General features: G+C 41.4%; 3 protein-coding genes and 1 non-coding gene across 5 annotated transcripts; all 4 read left to right on the top strand.

The window, feature by feature from the left end:
* The first annotated feature begins 582 nt into the window (after positions 1 to 582).
* pick1 (protein interacting with prkca 1) lies at positions 583 to 6,107 on the top strand. Of its 2 annotated transcripts, none has more exons than XM_068578644.1 (13): positions 583 to 725; positions 1,138 to 1,210; positions 1,479 to 1,590; positions 1,699 to 1,827; positions 2,514 to 2,580; positions 2,733 to 2,822; positions 2,908 to 2,961; positions 3,094 to 3,156; positions 3,255 to 3,388; positions 3,578 to 3,670; positions 3,784 to 3,834; positions 3,966 to 4,110; positions 4,475 to 6,107. In XM_068578644.1, exons 2-13 carry the CDS (start codon positions 1,170 to 1,172, stop codon positions 4,741 to 4,743), a joined length of 1,248 nt encoding a protein of 415 aa, XP_068434745.1. In that variant the 5' UTR covers positions 583 to 725; positions 1,138 to 1,169; the 3' UTR covers positions 4,744 to 6,107. The 2 variants fall into 2 exon arrangements, with proteins under 2 accessions (XP_068434745.1, XP_068434746.1); XM_068578645.1 differs by lacking the exon at positions 4,475 to 6,107 and adding an exon at positions 4,417 to 4,473.
* A 225-nt stretch (positions 6,108 to 6,332) lies between these two features.
* Positions 6,333 to 6,405, top strand: trnar-ccu (transfer RNA arginine (anticodon CCU)). Its single transcript has one exon. It is a non-coding gene; the product is annotated as a tRNA-Arg (tRNA).
* Positions 6,406 to 6,561: 156 nt separating this feature from the next.
* On the top strand, positions 6,562 to 12,691 carry plbd1a (phospholipase B domain containing 1a). The gene is made up of 11 exons (XM_068578924.1): positions 6,562 to 6,790; positions 7,333 to 7,555; positions 8,007 to 8,090; positions 8,532 to 8,673; positions 9,368 to 9,508; positions 10,019 to 10,163; positions 10,271 to 10,471; positions 10,782 to 10,922; positions 11,018 to 11,203; positions 11,359 to 11,465; positions 11,572 to 12,691. Exons 1-11 carry the CDS (start codon positions 6,721 to 6,723, stop codon positions 11,746 to 11,748), a joined length of 1,617 nt encoding a protein of 538 aa, XP_068435025.1. The 5' UTR covers positions 6,562 to 6,720; the 3' UTR covers positions 11,749 to 12,691.
* A 1,470-nt stretch (positions 12,692 to 14,161) lies between these two features.
* LOC137786438 (tumor necrosis factor receptor superfamily member 13C-like) lies at positions 14,162 to 16,751 on the top strand. The gene is made up of 3 exons (XM_068578336.1): positions 14,162 to 14,264; positions 14,815 to 14,991; positions 16,450 to 16,751. Exons 1-3 carry the CDS (start codon positions 14,162 to 14,164, stop codon positions 16,749 to 16,751), a joined length of 582 nt encoding a protein of 193 aa, XP_068434437.1.
* The last annotated feature ends 153 nt before the right edge of the window (positions 16,752 to 16,904 follow it).

A 16,904-nucleotide genomic window follows, 5' to 3' on the forward strand; every position in this document is an offset into this window, starting at 1 on the left:
AGTAGTGCGCAACTGCGACGATAACCTTCACATTAACATCGTCAGTGCCTGTGGACATATGACCGATGGAGACGATTGAATGTTGCAGTGTTATTGTTAAATAACAAAATACCTCGCTGGAAGAATATTGGTCACATGGCCATCGCCCTGCTCATCGAAATGAAATGAAAAGTACTTTATTAATCTCCAAGGAGAAATTTGGCTCGATTAAGTGGCTCGATTAAGTGTATTTTCTTTAGTGACCATTCTGTTATTTCGCCTCGGATGGCTTAAGTTTAAAAGTACTACCGTAAGTGCTAATAGGTATTGTACAATATGTATCTATGACGAATTAAATATGCTGCAGTTACCGACTGTGACCACTGGAGGGCGGTAAAACCCCAATATTTTACCTTGAAGGCTTTATGGAAGAAATTACATTATCTTAATATTGGTTGGATATAAAACCTATGTATAAACTATATACAAATACAGAAAAATATAGATATAGGTAATTTATCTATAGTATTCCGACCTAAAACAACGTGTCAATATCTATATAAATTGTTGTAGTGTATAACCACTTCCGCTATGATGCCGGAAGTGACAAAAGAAAGTCAACAGAGGAGCTGTCGATCCAGAAATTAAGATAAATGCGACTAAAGGGAGCTATTTAAAAACACGTTGTGCTTTGTTTGCATACTTCGTGACGTTTGTATGTGAAACTGGTGCTACTTCTTATAAAGGTAATTCGTTCACTGCGTGTGTTTCCTTTATATCTTTCAAATAGCCTCACGTTACTCAGCTAGCAGCTAACGTTACTACGCCTTTTTATATGTTAGACATATATCAGTCGTGTGTTTTTACTGCATTGATCATTACTCGTAGTTTATCTGTTACACGTATTCAGACTCATCTCACGAGCCAACGTCGGGTAACTTTAGTTCGCATGCACCGAAAGCAACCAGCTGTTCGTCCAGCTGCTGCAGATCTGACATCGAGGCTTTATTGTGGGATCAGCTCCACCTCACTAGTGTTGTGTTGCCCACCAGAATGAGCTCAAACCCTGCAGGAGTAGTCGCCCATGCAGAAGGAGCGAATTGACAGAACACTGTTGTTTGTCTCTTTTTAATAACGAGGTGTTGTGATCACTCGCAGGTTCACAGGGACAGGACTGACTCTGGCCTGCTATGTTCACAGACATGGATTATGAATTGGAAGAGGACAAACTGTGAGTCACACTTGTGTTTTCGCTTTTCAGGATCTGTACCGTTAGGTCGTGTGTCAGTGTGGCCATTGCTAAGTCTTCAGTTCATGCAGTCACTGACGAATCAAACCACGCTGAGATCTCACTAAACCCTTAAATATGAACTTTGCACTCATTCCTCTCATTATGGAAATAAATGTGCATGAACTTGTAGAGTTTTATACTATTAAGTTGTAAAAATGGATCAACTGAATGCTACAAATCTCAATGCATTGTGTTTTCTCCTCAACAGTGGGATACCAACGGTACCTGGCACTGTGTGTTTGAAGAAAGACTCTAATAACCTTATTGGGATCAGCATTGGTGGCGGGGCACAGTACTGCCCTTGTCTCTACATTGTCCAGGTACGTACGAACTGAGTTGAACAGGCCTGTAAGGTATCACATGTAAGAACTTACAGAGTTTCTGTGTCATTGGTACCTGTGTTCAATGTGGTTTCTGGTGTCTTACAGGTCTTTGATAACACCCCAGCAGCTCTGGATGGGACACTGGCAGCAGGCGATGAAATCACAGGCGTGAACGGGAAACCAGTGAAGGGAAAGACCAAGGTGGAGGTGGCAAAGATGATTCAGGCTGTACAGGTACACACATACTGAGGATGGATTCACAACTCTGAGTCCCACCAGGAAATGTTCCGGTGGCTTATTACCAACTTCTTCCACAACGTTTTAGATCTACAAAACAAATTTAAGCACCCATGGACATGAATAGAAACATGCAACAGGAATCAAACATTACCTACATTTCCGTTTCCCACCTGGGCTGAAGGAATAGTCCGAAGGTTTACTGACTGGATGCAATACCACCATCAAACTGGAAGAGAGGGACTGTACTGGCTTAGCAAGCGGAGCTGCAGAGGTCTGGACAAAAGCCCCCTCGCGTTTAGCGTCACGTCACCAGTGGAGGGTGGCTGTGTTTTTTTTGGCATCCATTGTTCGCGCCCCGAGAAAATTCCATGACTTGACATGACTGCATGTCGGATTAAAGACGATGTGCGATGCGGGACTTAAAGGATTAGAATGTGTCACGGTTTCCCATTCAGGGCAAATAAACGTGCATGTGTCACCCTCGGCACCTCGAAGCTGGAAGAGTTTGCACGTTATCACTAACTGTTTATTAAACACATTGTATTTTAAGGGTTCATTTTGGGTTCATTTCTATAAGATACGATTAATGTTGAAGATAGTTTGTTTTTTAGAGATGGTCTACTTTGAATGTGACGTTTTTGTTGTTGTTGTTGATTCGTCTGTGTGTTGTGTTTCCACAGGAAGAAGCAGTTATCCACTACAACAAACTGCAGGCAGACCCCAAACAGGGGAAGTCGCTGGATATAGGTATCCCCTCTATTCCTCATGATGCAGTGTTTGTTTATTTTACTGCACGTGGCTTATGTATGACAACGCTCTGAATTGCTTTCTTCCTTTAGCACAGTAAATTTTGCTCAGTGCCATTTGTTTCCACTAAACACGTCCGCTGTGTCTTTCAGTGCTGAAAAAAGTCAAACATCGCCTTGTAGAAAATATGAGCTCGGGCACAGCCGATGCTCTTGGACTCAGTCGAGCTATTCTATGCAACGGTGAGATTATCATGACGAGCATTATGATTGTATTAGTGCATCGATGTAGCTCGATATAAACTGAACTCGTGGATTTACTCTGCAGATGGACTGGTCAAACGACTAGAGGAGCTGGAGAAAACAGCAGAGCTCTACAAAGGTAAAGAACAAAACCAGGGTTCAGTGAACTAAAGTGTCGTCGTTTGATGTGATCAGTAAGGCAACTGGTAACGTGGTGTTTAAATCAGAAACATCGTGGTAAAGTGTGTGTCATTATTCTGTTCGCTCGTAGGGCTGATGGAGCACACAAAGAGACTGCTCAGAGCTTTCTTTGAGCTTTCTCAAACTCATAGAGGTGAGTCACTGTACCCCCCCAAAGCACAAACCTTATCCTCTCAGTCTATCTGAGCAGTCTGATGTATCTGACTGGCATTTAAAAATCTACACCTCCAGCGTTCGGCGACGTCTTCTCTGTCATCGGCGTGCGAGAGCCTCAGGCTGCAGCCAGCGAGGCTTTTGTGAAGTTTGCTGACGCTCACCGCAACATTGAGAAATACGGCATTCAGCTGCTGAAGACCATCAAACCTGTGAGTACAGATGAACAATTCTGACAATTTCTTTTTTCTTTCTTTTTTCCTCAAACATTTTGGAATGGAAGTACAAAACACACACACTCTTGTTTGTGAGTCTGGAGTTGATCCAACACGTCTCTGTTCTGTTGTGCATCGCGTGTGGATCTCATGGCACGACTCGACACATCGTATCCTGTTGTGCAGATGCTCCACGACCTGAACACGTACCTTCACAAGGCCATACCCGACACCAAGCTCACCATCCGCAAGTACCTGGATGTGAAGTTTGAGTACCTGGTAAGTTCTGGTGCCATGTGCAACATCGAGTCAACACTTGTAAATCTGCTGGACTTGGTTCATCATCAGTCTACGGAGTCTTTGAATGACCGTCTGAACTGTGTGTCTTCCAGTCGTACTGCCTGAAGGTGAAGGAAATGGATGATGAAGAATACAGCAGTATTGTGAGTTCTCGTTTTCATTGTATACACAAGATTCAGGCTTTGCAAATGGAAAAATGTGTTGCGCTGCGTCTCCAAGAGGATTCTTGCACTCGTGTCATCTGAAGCAGTGATCGGTGTGCTTCGTCCTCCAGGCCATGGGAGAGCCCATGTACCGCGTCAGCACCGGGAACTACGAGTACCGCTTGGTGCTGCGCTGTCGGCAGGAGGCTCGTGCCCGCTTTGCTAAGATGAGGAAGGACGTTCTGGAGAAAATAGAGCTGCTGGATCAGAAACACGGTCTGTTGTTGTTGTTGTTGTTGTTGTTGTTGTTGTTGTTGTTGTTGTTATTCTTCTTTTTCTTCTTCTTTCTTCCCATTTCCCTACTCAATCTGTTGTAAACTGGCACTAGTGGAACACGGGTTGTCTCTCTCTCACTCCCAAAGCACATGATAACAGACATCCAGACATTTAATCTCATATAATCTCTTCCTTGAGACCCGATCAGAAGACCACACAGTAACAATTGTACCTGTTTCCCCCTTCGTTTTCTAACTCTTTTAGCTGTTTTTCTTTACATTCTTTATTTTATTTGCCATTAATCAGCTTCCCTTACCCATCTCTAAGTTTATTATTTTTTCCCGCCCCTCTTCTTCACCTCCAGTCCAGGACATTGTGTTCCAGCTGCAGCGCTTCGTCTCAGGCATGTCCCATTACTACGACGAGTGCTACGCCGTCCTGAAGGAGGCAGATGTCTTCCCCATTGAAGTGGACCTCTCCCGCACCATGTTCAACTACGGCAGCCAGTCATTGTCCTATGCCGGAGATGAGGAGGACGAGGAAGAGGAAGAGGAAGAGAGAGGAAAGGAGGGAAGGAGCTGCACAGAGAGACAAGCAGAGAATGGCGCTGAGAAACTGATCGATGACGAATGAGAGTGTGTTCGTGTGTGTGTGTGTGTGTGTGTGTGTGTGTGTGTGTGTGTGTGTGTGTGTGTGTGTGTGTGTGTGTGTGTGTGTGTGTGTGTTAAAGTCCATCAATCTAATATCACTGTTCTTCACTTGCATTTGATGTCAATGCACAGCGATCTTTGCAGTGGAGTATGGCGGTTTAAGCGGTAAATACTACATAGTATTGCTGCTATAATGCTGCTATAATTCTGTATGTTATTCTTTTGGTGGTGTTTCCTTCTTGGGATACTGACACATCAACAGCTTTGTGATTGTTTTTTACCATAACAACTTTTGACTGTCAACTTTCTCCTTAAAAGACAAAAAAAAAACGTCCTGACATTTCCGACGTCCCCTCCACTCATGAGGTCATTGCTTAATGACTGTGAGAGAGACATGACTCCAGGTGGCAATTTTAATGCAGCAGAATAATATGTATGTGATCATGAGATTATGAAGTGTGCCTTCTTAGCTCTTAATGAAGCCTTATGGGCCTGGGCTGCGTGTCAATGTGCATACTGTGGATTGCTGAAGTTATATCTTCATATTAACTTTGTTTTTTGTTATTTTCTTTACTACAAACTGGGATTCATTGAGCTACCTAAAATTATACTTTGTAGTAAGTGTTAAGTGACACTTTCTCCTCAGCTTTAACAAACAAAGGATACTACTGGACACACTACTGAAGGTATTGCTGAAGATAATGACTGCCGTTACATTCCTTTCTCCTATTTTCTTTTATATTCTTCTGTTTCTCAAGGGACAGCCTGTAATTTGCCACAGTGTCTCTGACGAGCTTCACAACCGAAATCTATTTTTTATGTCTTTCAATCTGTTTCATTTCCTTACACTGCATGTTTCAACTTAAATATGCGTATGTTTTTTTTCTTACTGTAACACACCTGAGTTGCTCTCTTCTCATCAACAGCATGTTTGTTTTTTTCACTTCAATAATGCCCCTGGTACACAGAGCCTCACAGAGCTTTACCACTGTGTGAGAATCATAGATGAGGAAAAAACATACAAACACTACATGTAAATAACTATGTACAAAGGGAAAGGGTGTAAAAACTGTTGTTTTAATTTTGATTTTCATTCCTACTTTATTTATTCCTTTTGTCAAATTATATTTAAAAGCTTTTAATTGGATGATCGAATTATATTTTATAGTCAATATAATTATCCTCTTCTGTGGCTCCTTATAGCCTTCTGGGGAGAAGATGATTTTGTGCATTTTTGCGATTTACTATTGAGTACGCTAAGAGGGGAAACAATCACATCAGAAAACACTGTTCTGCAGTCATCAACGACTACATCATGTGTTGAATTAAAAAAAGAATAAAAACATTGTTTGTGTATTGTCTTTATCTGATTAACTGTGTTATCTTACACAGATCCTTGTCACCTAACCTAACAGTATATTGATTAAATGAGTAAAACCTTACCTATCGGGATGTGCCATTTGAAAAAAAACTTAAATCTTTATTTTAGGGTCATATAACTCAGATATTGTCGTCATATGAAAAGTGTCTGTAGTTTTAAATTCGTAGCTTGTGTGCCTGTGATTCCGCAAAGCCCCAGTGGCCTAATGGATAAGGCACTGGCCTCCTAAGCCAGGGATTGTGGGTTCGAGTCCCATCTGGGGTGATTCGTTTATTATTATTTTATTATTATTGTGAGCCTATAGTGGAAATATAATAAAATAGGCAGAAATGGGCTTGAGCTATTGCCATTGCTTATGACACTTGAAGCTAAGTGTCATAAGCAATGTTTATAAGAAATCCCTTCAAAACAGCCAGCAATGTCGTTCCCTTTCCTCAGCAGCCAACCAGGAAACGCTCCGCTCAGTTTACTCTCTGTGACTATTCGCCATATCAGGTTTTCTCTTCGCCTTCACCACGTCTGACCGATCCGCGTCTCTAATCTGCAGTTTTATTCGCTGTAGACGGCATTTACACAGCAATGCTTTTAGCAAAGAGGCTGCATGTCTTTCTGTTATTTATTGTGGCTTCGACCTTCGCCTCCGCTGACAGTGAGTACGCCGAGTTTATATAAAATCACGGGTTGTTGTTTCAGGAGCTCATCAGGATTTAACAAAAACTGTAATCATGCAGCAATGCACCTTTGACTGACTTTGGGGATTATTATGAAGTAAGGTGTGTCTGAAATGACTGCTTAAACTGAATAGCCTGTTTTCTTTACCTATTAACGTTACGATACAGGTACAGGTAATCCCCACACTCACGAGGGCTCCTTCTATTAGTATGTTTAGTTTAGTTTAAACCTAAATCAATTTTAACATCAGCAAATGTAGAAACATTTAGACGGCTAAAGGCGAGAAAAAAGAAATGCGGACATGCAGGGTGAGATATTTTTAGTAAATGGGACATCTCGTCTTGTAATAGATGTAGACATACGTGCATTGCTAGATTTACTACAGTTTACTTGTATTCTAGGAGTCAATGTCCCCAACTTCTTTTTTCTTTTCTTTTTTAAGCCATGACTGTTCCTGACCTTACATAACCGTTTTGATTTGATGTCCTCTTACTCCAATGGTGTATGATTTCTTCTCAGAGGTGACATCAGCCACAGTGTACTGGGACCCCCAACACAAGGTCGTCCTGCTGAAGGAAGGGGTGCTGGAGACGGAGGGGGATGCATACGGTTATCTGAATGACACCCTGTCAGAAACGGGCTGGAGTGTCCTAGAGATCCGTGCTGGGTATGGGAAGACCCCTGAAACTGATGAGGTGACTTTCTTCCTGGCTGGCTACCTCGAAGGCTTCCTTACGGCCCAGTAAGTGTGATGAATGTGGTGTTGGGCTCACTTTTAGTACACAGTCCTCATCATATTACAAGGAGTTCATGCCTATATCTCAACATCTGACAATCAAAACAAAACAAATATCAGTAAGGAAATTGGTGATCGGTTGGTTGCATGTTGATCAGTATGTTTCTGATGAGAAACTTGGAATTAAGAAACTTTGATGAGCTTTGACCTTTGTCACCCTCTCTAACCATTACAAAATTATTGACAGTAATAATAATAATAATAATAATAATAATAATAATAATAATAATAATAATAATAATAATGCAGTAAAAACACAAAGTCCTTAGCATCATAAGCTAATGACGAATCAAACATAATCAACACAGTATTTTAACATTGTAATGTAATTTTAATACTGTATTATTGTCATTCTGATTACATTATTTTAGAATTCATACATACTCTTTCTCCCTAGGCAGATGATAGACCACTATGCCAACATGTATCCGCAGCTGATCCACGACCCAAAGATCCTCGGCCCACTTCAGAGTTTCATGATGTGAGTCTGTTCTGTTTTCCTTTTATAAATTAAAACCACTGCAGTCACTTACAGTACACAATCTGAGTCACACAGTAGAGTCATCATCTCTCATATCCTCTTCTCAGAGTTCAGTTTAGCTCAAACTGTGGCCAGATGTTTAATCTCTGTTAGCTGTCAGTAATGCTGTTAACCTGAGTGTAATGTACTTAATTCCAAAGAGGATTACATTGTAAAATTCAGCAGGAATAGGAAAGAGAGAAATATTATTGTTTGTTTAAATCATTTTGGATTGTTTAGAGAATGCAATATTTGTCATCTGTTCAGGTCAGTTGTTAACATGTATCTGTTGGGCTCTGTGTCTGCAGAGCTTTGGGTCATGAGCTTAGTGTTTGTTTTTTTTACTTTGAAGGGTTTTACAGTAAATAATTATAATGAATAGGGTTACTCTTGGCCTTGTAGGAAGCAGGACGCATGGACCAGAGAGCAGGTAAAACTGAACAAGAGCTCGGATCCTCTGTGGAAACACGCAGGCTTCATCGTGGCTCAGATGGATGGGCTGCAAGCAGGAGTCGCACACTGGGCGAAGAAACAGGGACAAAAGGTAAGAAGAAGGGCACATAACATTAACATGATCTCATTGCAATTGAACTCTTGTTGCTGTTTTATAAGCATTGAAGCACTTTGGGAAACAAAAATAGACAAAAACAGTTAAAAAAATAAATAAAAGGTAGAAATCAATGGGAAAATAAAGAATAACCAACTGCAAATGTTTAAATTCTGGTTTAAAGTGTATGCATATGTAAAGATAAAACATAGATGTGTCCTAATTAAGAATTAATATATAAGAATGGAATAATTTGAATCATATCGAAACGAGAAATTCCACTATAAAATTAGTTTAACGGCTTTGAATACTGCTCCGACAAGTTCCTTTTTACGATGAGGAACCTCCAACTCAGACCAAACTTGTGCTGATATATCACATTTTGCGACTATACTCTAAAGGCACGAGGGCTTGTATGCCTTGTGGACATATGTGTTGTGGATCAAGAGTGGTAACATATTTTCCAAAGGTATGTTTATGATCCACACTAAGTACACAACAACACTTAGTGTGCCAATATTGTTATGTTACAATCAATGATTCTCACAAGATTCTCACAAGATTCTCACAAGTTAAACTGCAACATGATAGTGCAGATTTGGTATGAAATGTCTCTTAATAGCTCATGAATGAAGTAAAGTAGCAACACTACTACTCTTTTTTATTTGTTTATCTGGCCTCCTTCCCATAGCCGCTGTCCCTGTTTGCCGTCCAGTTCCTGAATGCAGTGGGAGACCTGCTGGATCTGATCCCAGCCTTGGTCCCCGCCTCCAACCCTCTCGTCAGAAACCTTAAACTTCCTGGGATGGGTCACTGCTCTGCTCTCATCAAGGTCAGAGGTCAAAACCTGTACAGTAAGGACTGTTCCTCAAAGCCCCTGCTCACAATATGTGTTTAAAAATCCGTAAAACATTAACTGTGACTAGTTGATTTACTTAAATGTGCTAAATAACAACAACAAAAAATTAAAAAATGAATTTCCTAAATGTATACACTGGTGCATTGGCAAACCTAGAGATTTTTTTTTTCATCCTGCATCTTCTTTTCAGGCTGTCTCTTTGCACTAGTAAAGAATTGACTCTGTAAAAATGTCCTTCACACGCTGCAGTGTTCACAGAGACACAATAGTGTGTTTGTGTGAAGTTTAATTTGCTACATAAACAAATAATCCCCACAGATATTGTCTTTGTGTAGCTTCAGCAAGATAATACTTACCACCTTAAAATCCAAGATCATATTTTCATGCTGTAGGACATACGTCAAAGAGAAAACCCTTTTATTCACATATACCTGTAAATTTAAACAAAAAAATGTTAAAATGTTGTTTTCTGTCCACTCTCAGATGCTGCCCGGCTTTGAGAACCTCTTGTTCGCCCACTCCAGCTGGTACACGTACGCTGCTACAATGCGGATCTACAAACACTGGGATTTCCACATCACTGAGCCCCATACAGCCACCGGGAAGCTGTCCTTCAGCAGCTACCCTGGTATGAAGGCCCCAGGAATTCTCCACAACAGGAGTTTCATCAGTTTTCCACACAACTGACGCTTGTTTGCATGTCAGTGATGGTCTCAGCTTAATCTTCCTCTTCAGGTTTCCTTGTGTCTCTGGATGACTTCTATCTCTTGGGCAGTGGACTGATGATGACTCAGACCACCAACAACGTCTTTAACGCGTCCCTTTTTGACACGGTCACCCCCAACAGCCTCCTGGCGTGGCAGAGGGTCAGGCTGGCGCACAGTTTGGCACATACTGGAGAAGAGTGGGCAAAAACATTCTCCAGGCACAACTCTGGTAAGTGATTATACATTTAGCATTAAGCACAGTTACAAATTATAGTTAAAGTCATGAAGAGACACACAAGTACAATATTAATAAATAGGTCAATGATGGTTACATAAAGACTATTTATACATAGCTGATTAAATTAAAGTATACTCACACTATTGCCAACCTTTAGTTTTCCAAAGCATACTAGTGTGTTATATCTTTAATTTATTAATTCTACCTTGCAGGCAGCCATTTCAATATTATTTATATAATATTTATTTCAGCACTAAATTGAAATCACCTAAAGACGATACCTCTGGCTCCGCTTGTGTAGGCACCTACAATAACCAGTACATGGTGTTGGACAGGAGCAAAGTGAAGCTGGGCCACAGTGTTGATGACGGCGCTCTGACTGTGGTGGAGCAGATCCCTGGGCTGGTGGAGTACTCTGACCAGACACAGGCTCTGCGCAGAGGTAACGGCAGATCTTTGTATCCTGTTTTTCTACAGTATTTGTTTTGTTTGCACATTTCTAGAGTTTGTCTTCCCTTCTGCCTTCGTCAACCAAAGGTTACTGGCCGTCCTACAACGTTCCTTTCCACCACAAGATCTACACGCTGAGTGGTTATGAAGAAATGTGGCTTAAGCTTGGAGAAGACTTCTCCTACGATCTCTGTCCCAGAGCCAAGATCTTCCGCCGGGACCAAGCTGACGTCAAGGACCTGGACTCTTTGAAGCACATCATGAGGTCCAACGGTGTGTGGCTCTGCCTCCTTTTGGGACTTTCTGACTCACATCCAGCTGGTTAATGTTGGGCCCACATTGAAAATAAAGATTTACTCATCAGCCCAGGAGAGGAATTGTGGCCACACATGCAATGTTCACATTGTGGTTTGTCTGTTGCTTTTCAGACTACAAGAAGGATCCGTACTCCAAGGGTGACCCCTGCAAGACCATCTGCTGCCGTGCCGACCTGAGAGCAGAGAAGCCAACACCAGGAGGTTGCTATGACACCAAGGTAGCCCTGTCAACACAGTGGACTCGTGTAGTAATGGAGGTCACTTGTAAAATCGAATTCCTTTGAGCTCAGATTTTCTCTGGTTCCTGTGTTGCTCTCCGTCCAGGTGACAGATTTCTTCATGGCTGGGGACTTCCTCGCGGAGGCAGTGAACGGGCCAACGACTCAGGACGGGCTCCCGCCGTTCTTTTGGGATAAATTCAGCAGCATCAGCCACCAGGGTCTGCCGCAGTACTACAACTTCACCTTCATCAGGATGCAGCCTCTTCTCTTCAAGCCATGAGGTGTGCTTGTGTTTGTGTGAGTGAGACAGAGAGGGAGAGAGAGACTCTGTCTGTTTGATGATTTTCGAGTAGGGGATGATGAGAGTTCAATGTACAATCTGATGTTTCTTTTGTGATTCACACATCTGTTTACACGTTGATGATTTTTGTTTTAATTATTGCTCAAAAGATCTCCATTTCCTTCACTTTGGTGGCAGCCATGGCAATAAGTGGTAACTGCAGGTGTGTTTGTGGATCTCACTTCCCAGATACCAAAGCTGTGCGCCTTTTCAGATTTTTCTTGGCAATGTTGCACACAGACACAGAGTTTGTAAGCCTGCCAGCGCAAGAGCTTTCATCACTAGTCTAAAAACTTAATCACTATTGTGGAACCTAATTCAGTGATAGTGACTTAACAGACATTTATTGAATTGAAAATCTTTGAGAACATTTAATGTTCAGAATTGCGTCCCAAGAAATGCTTTAAAGTTTTAATTTTTTTAATTATTTTTTTTATTAACAGTACCTCCTTCCACAAAAACAGGATGTCACACTGCCAATCAGTTTTAAACTTAGTATTTTATATGTCTCGGGATTTTTTACTTGGAATGTAGTCGAAAGCAGGTGTGTTTTTTATTCTTGCAGCCATTTGCGCCTTGAACACTGAAAGCAACTTAATGATATTATAATGCACAGAACAAATGCACTAAATCAGTGAAAATAAACGCTTGAATGTCTTTATAAATGCAAACACCATCCTTCCAATGGTAAATTAATAAATCATTGCAATGTCATACTCAGGGCTGTGATATTCTCTAGTGCTGTTATGTATATGCCTCAATTTCTTATTTCTGTGCAGAATAAAAATATCTCAGGTTGATATATTTATTACACAAATGTATTTCTTATGTAATACGATCTGTAATACTGCATATCTGTCTCGTGCCATCATTTCATGTGTTAATTGTCGTTTATAAAAATTTTACAGTTGTATCAGTACAGTCCTGTCTTTAATTGTATGTGCATATATATTCACACACACACACACACACACACACACACACACACACACACACACATATGGCCACGCAGCTTTATCCGGGATGAACGATTTTAGCCTGTAATATAGCAACATTTATGGGAGTTACCTGCGAGTTGCCAAAGCTGACTTTATAATTTTAAAGAAACTTTAGTCAGTATCTCTTCTTTGAATTACAGCCCTCTACTTTTTGTTAAATGATTATCCTCACAGTTATTTGTACTTTGATATAGTCCAATGTACACCATAAATGTCTTCATATCGTCATCCAGATTAATTGAGGTGTGGAGATTAAAACTGTTTCTCCATTTGCTCCAAGTTATGACTACTGTATCTTTTCTATTTTAGGCCAGATTAAAAGTTGGTCTGACCCTCTGCTTGGGAGAGAAGATCCACCCTGACTAGCAAGATTGACCATGCGAGTGAAAGGGCAATGGAAAACCAGCAGGTTGCTATTAACAGCACTTTGTAAAGGCCCAGGGCAATCCTGTTGAGTATGTAGGGCTTCAGTGGAAATGGAGGAAAAGCGTAACAATCCTTCAATCCACTCTAAAGACAGAACATCTAAACCCAAGACACCTCCCTGACCCTTCAGTTCTGTGTGAGGTGGAAAGGTTATGGAGATAATGAGATTTAAAAGCTACCTCATAATATTGTTTGTTCTTAGCAGCATGCAAATATTTCAACTCAGGAAACAGTCAATAATAAACAGCCAGTAACATAAAGATAGCACTTTGTTGCACGTGTACGGGCCACACAGCCGCTCATTGACGAAGCCGAGCACCACGTAAGCAAATAGCTTGCTAATTAGCATCTCAATTTCTTTACACTGCATCATTGACAATTAGTATCATAGCGCCATGAGGAGGTAACGAGAGACATTATGTCACTGTCGCACACTGTTGTAACAAAGGCTATTGATAACAAACATTGAACATCGGACCAGCCGAGTAAGGGGAACTATTCACACGATAAAGTCTGTAACTGCCTGCGCACACAGTCTCTGAGACAGAACAGGAGTGGATTGATGTGTTGATGGTTATCCTCCATACAATATGAACTGATAGGACTAAATGGTAGATTACCCATCATTAAATTTTGAATCCAAACTAAGGAGCTTAAAGGTCAAGACCTCTTTGTTTTTGAAACAGAGACACAGTAAGCTCCCTCTCAGTCTGCCCCCGGGGACACTGTGATTCACCCTTTCCTCTGAGATGGAGGAACTGAAACTTCTGTTAGGCCCTCTGCATTCATTTCAGAAATGTCCCCTTCACATACCTCCTCTGTGTCTCACAGTTCTGTTTTCAGCTACTTTTTTCAGTTTGTGTGACACACACAAGTTTCAGAAAGGTAACACAGCAGCAGGTCTCGACATTCCTCACCCTGCTCCAGCCATGGCCAGGGAGGACTGTCCAGCTGGCAAAAAGTGGGACAGTCTCGTCGGCACATGTGTCCTCACAACGTCCGAAACCAGACCTGAACCAGAAGCACCAGTAGGTGAGTTTTACTGACCGGCAGGGTTTGAGTTCTTCTCTCTACTGACGCTCAAGTTGCTACTGCTGGCCCTTCTATTGTCTCGAATGTCTCAGTCTCTATTTTTTTCCCTTCTGATTTATTTATCTACCACCTGAGCAGAGTTGATTTGTCATATTCTCATCTGAAAACCTTTTTGATCTGATCTCTCGTTTGACTTTCTCTTGGTCACTTGGCCATCTCACATTTGAGTGATGTGTTGTTTTCCACTTGACCGTAACACAAAGCCATCAGGTGATGACACCTGTGTACAGTTCCTGACTCTATGCACCGATTCGTAAAAAAGATACCGAAATGAATAATTTATCTTCTTAAGGGAAGGCACAGAGCGCCCTCTTTACAATAAAAAAAACTCTTTTGATCCTAATAACACGTTGTTTTTTTCTAATTGTCAACTGAGTCAGATTTGACTGACTTGGACGTGTCTGCAGTCCTGCTCCTTTATCCTTTTATAGCTGTTGAGAATGTAAACAATTTGTTTTGTTGAGGTAATTGATCAGTCTGTTGCCCTCAGAGCTACCTCCTGTGGGCCAACTGAGACCCACGGCCCCCACTGCTCAGGCCCACTCAGTGGTGTTGTTGAGTCCGGCTCTGTGGATATTTGTAGTGCTGGCCACACTGGGCTCCATCCTGGCTCTCGCTCTCTGGTTTATCATATACAAACGACAGACCAGGCACAGAAGCCAATCAGGTAAGGACGAACGGCGTTGATGATTCATATGATTTATTTTATCTTGTGAGTTAATTCTTCAAATGTAGGCCAACATATCAGCATATATAGCAAATAAGTGTATCATTAAAGCCCCAGAAATAAAAGTTTCACAGATAATTATTGATCCCTCGTATCCTAGATTAAATCCACCTCGAGACGTATTTTATCAGAGCCGTTCGTCATGTTTTCGCCCAGTGGCGGCCATTAGTTTTACTGTAAGCTTGGGACATACATAACATGCAGAGCGAGCATCTGTAGTGCATGAAGTATAGAGCACAAGCAGTGTGCAGGAAGTGAGGTGGAAGGTGATGAAGTGTGACGCTCATCACAGTAGAAACTCCACAGTTTCTGTTCTCTTCTCAGGCGTCCCATGGGTCAGCCCTGCTCACTCACCAGCTATTCTGGTTTCAACACACATCCTTTGGTTAGGCAGGAGCAACTGGGTCTCTAAAAAAACACAACCTGACAAAAAGACATGCAGAGGGGCAGTAACAGCAGAAAAGCTCCCACTCAGTCACAGACCAATGTTATGTGGAAGAGTGGTGGACAGAGACATCATATTGTAACCATAAAGATATTTTAAAACTTCTTATTCTGAACTTGGTAACTTTTGTGCTTTATATAATAAATATGCCCACCTGATAATGACTATAATTTGAATCCTCTGGAATACAGCTCCTGTGCAGTTTTAGCCCAGTAAAATAAAAAGAAAGAAATCTCAAGACTGTTGATGAGATCAGCAGCGTGGAGGTGTTCAGCTTTGCCAGTTTACTTGTTGTGAAACACGTCATTGTGGTTTCACACGTGATGTAATGTAGAAATCAGATGCTTGACTTGTAATGTTTATAAGTGTTTTTTACACTAGTCGACAAAATATAGAATCAGAAATCAGATTTCCATACTGGATGGCATCCTCTGCATATTGCTGTCCAAAGAAAGTCTTTTTGACCCTCTGAATGAATACAAGTGTATGAAAGTCAATAGACATTTTATTTGTATCTATACAATACAACATCTCCGAATCTTAGATTTTCATTTTGCAACATTGTGCAGTTAGCGTACTTGTTAGAAAGCACCTTGCACAGTGATGTACTATGATGTTTGCTTGATTGTGTTATTGTTTTTTAGAAGGTCCGGGACAAATGGGGGATATTCTTCTATTGGATTGTGTGGCATTTGGTCATATGCTATGGGGGTTTCTGTATTATGGGGTCATCAGGCTTCCCTTTCTCTCTTTGCAACACTATACTGTATAAAGTAGTTATATTGGCTAAAAGTAAATTCTATCTGCAATTTTGTTCAGTAATCAGGGCTCAATTTCAGTCCACACACGTATTCAGAGAGATCCTATCACACAATATATTCAATCCAGTCTGGATATTCAGTGACATTCATATATGCAGTGGCACGCTCATGTTTCAGTTGTCTGTGTTGCAGAGGACGCAGGATTGCAACAGGAGCCTCTCCAGAAAACAGAGCCACCTGCCAAAAGCCAACAACTGCTCGCAGAGAGGTTGCAGAGGGCATCATGGGCCCCTTCACCCTGTCCTCACCTGCACCTCGAGGCCCAAGCAGGCACAAATTGGGAGGAGGGTTTGACTGCTTGCAGCGACTTTGCAAAGCATGCTGGGACAGATGGGGTCAGAGGGTTGCCTACATGCAGCACAAGGGAACACAGGATCCCACTTCCTGCCACAGAGATGGGTGGCACTGCCTTAGTTACAACTAAAACTGTGTAGGGCTTTCGCCACTGCATGTACTCTACTCAGTGTGGGGACTTTTCAGTGAATCCAAATTTTGGATATCTTTCTTTTCTACCTCTACCGTTTCATTCTTTTGTGTTTTTGAAATAATTTACTGCTGCTGTTTGATTTCACTGCAACATAAGTGTT

The sequence above is a fragment of the Clinocottus analis genome, unplaced genomic scaffold (genome assembly GCF_023055335.1).
Source record: "Clinocottus analis isolate CAN_PGR_092001 unplaced genomic scaffold, fCliAna1.0.p SCAF_16, whole genome shotgun sequence".
NCBI classification, from domain to species: domain Eukaryota; kingdom Metazoa; phylum Chordata; class Actinopteri; order Perciformes; family Cottidae; genus Clinocottus; species Clinocottus analis.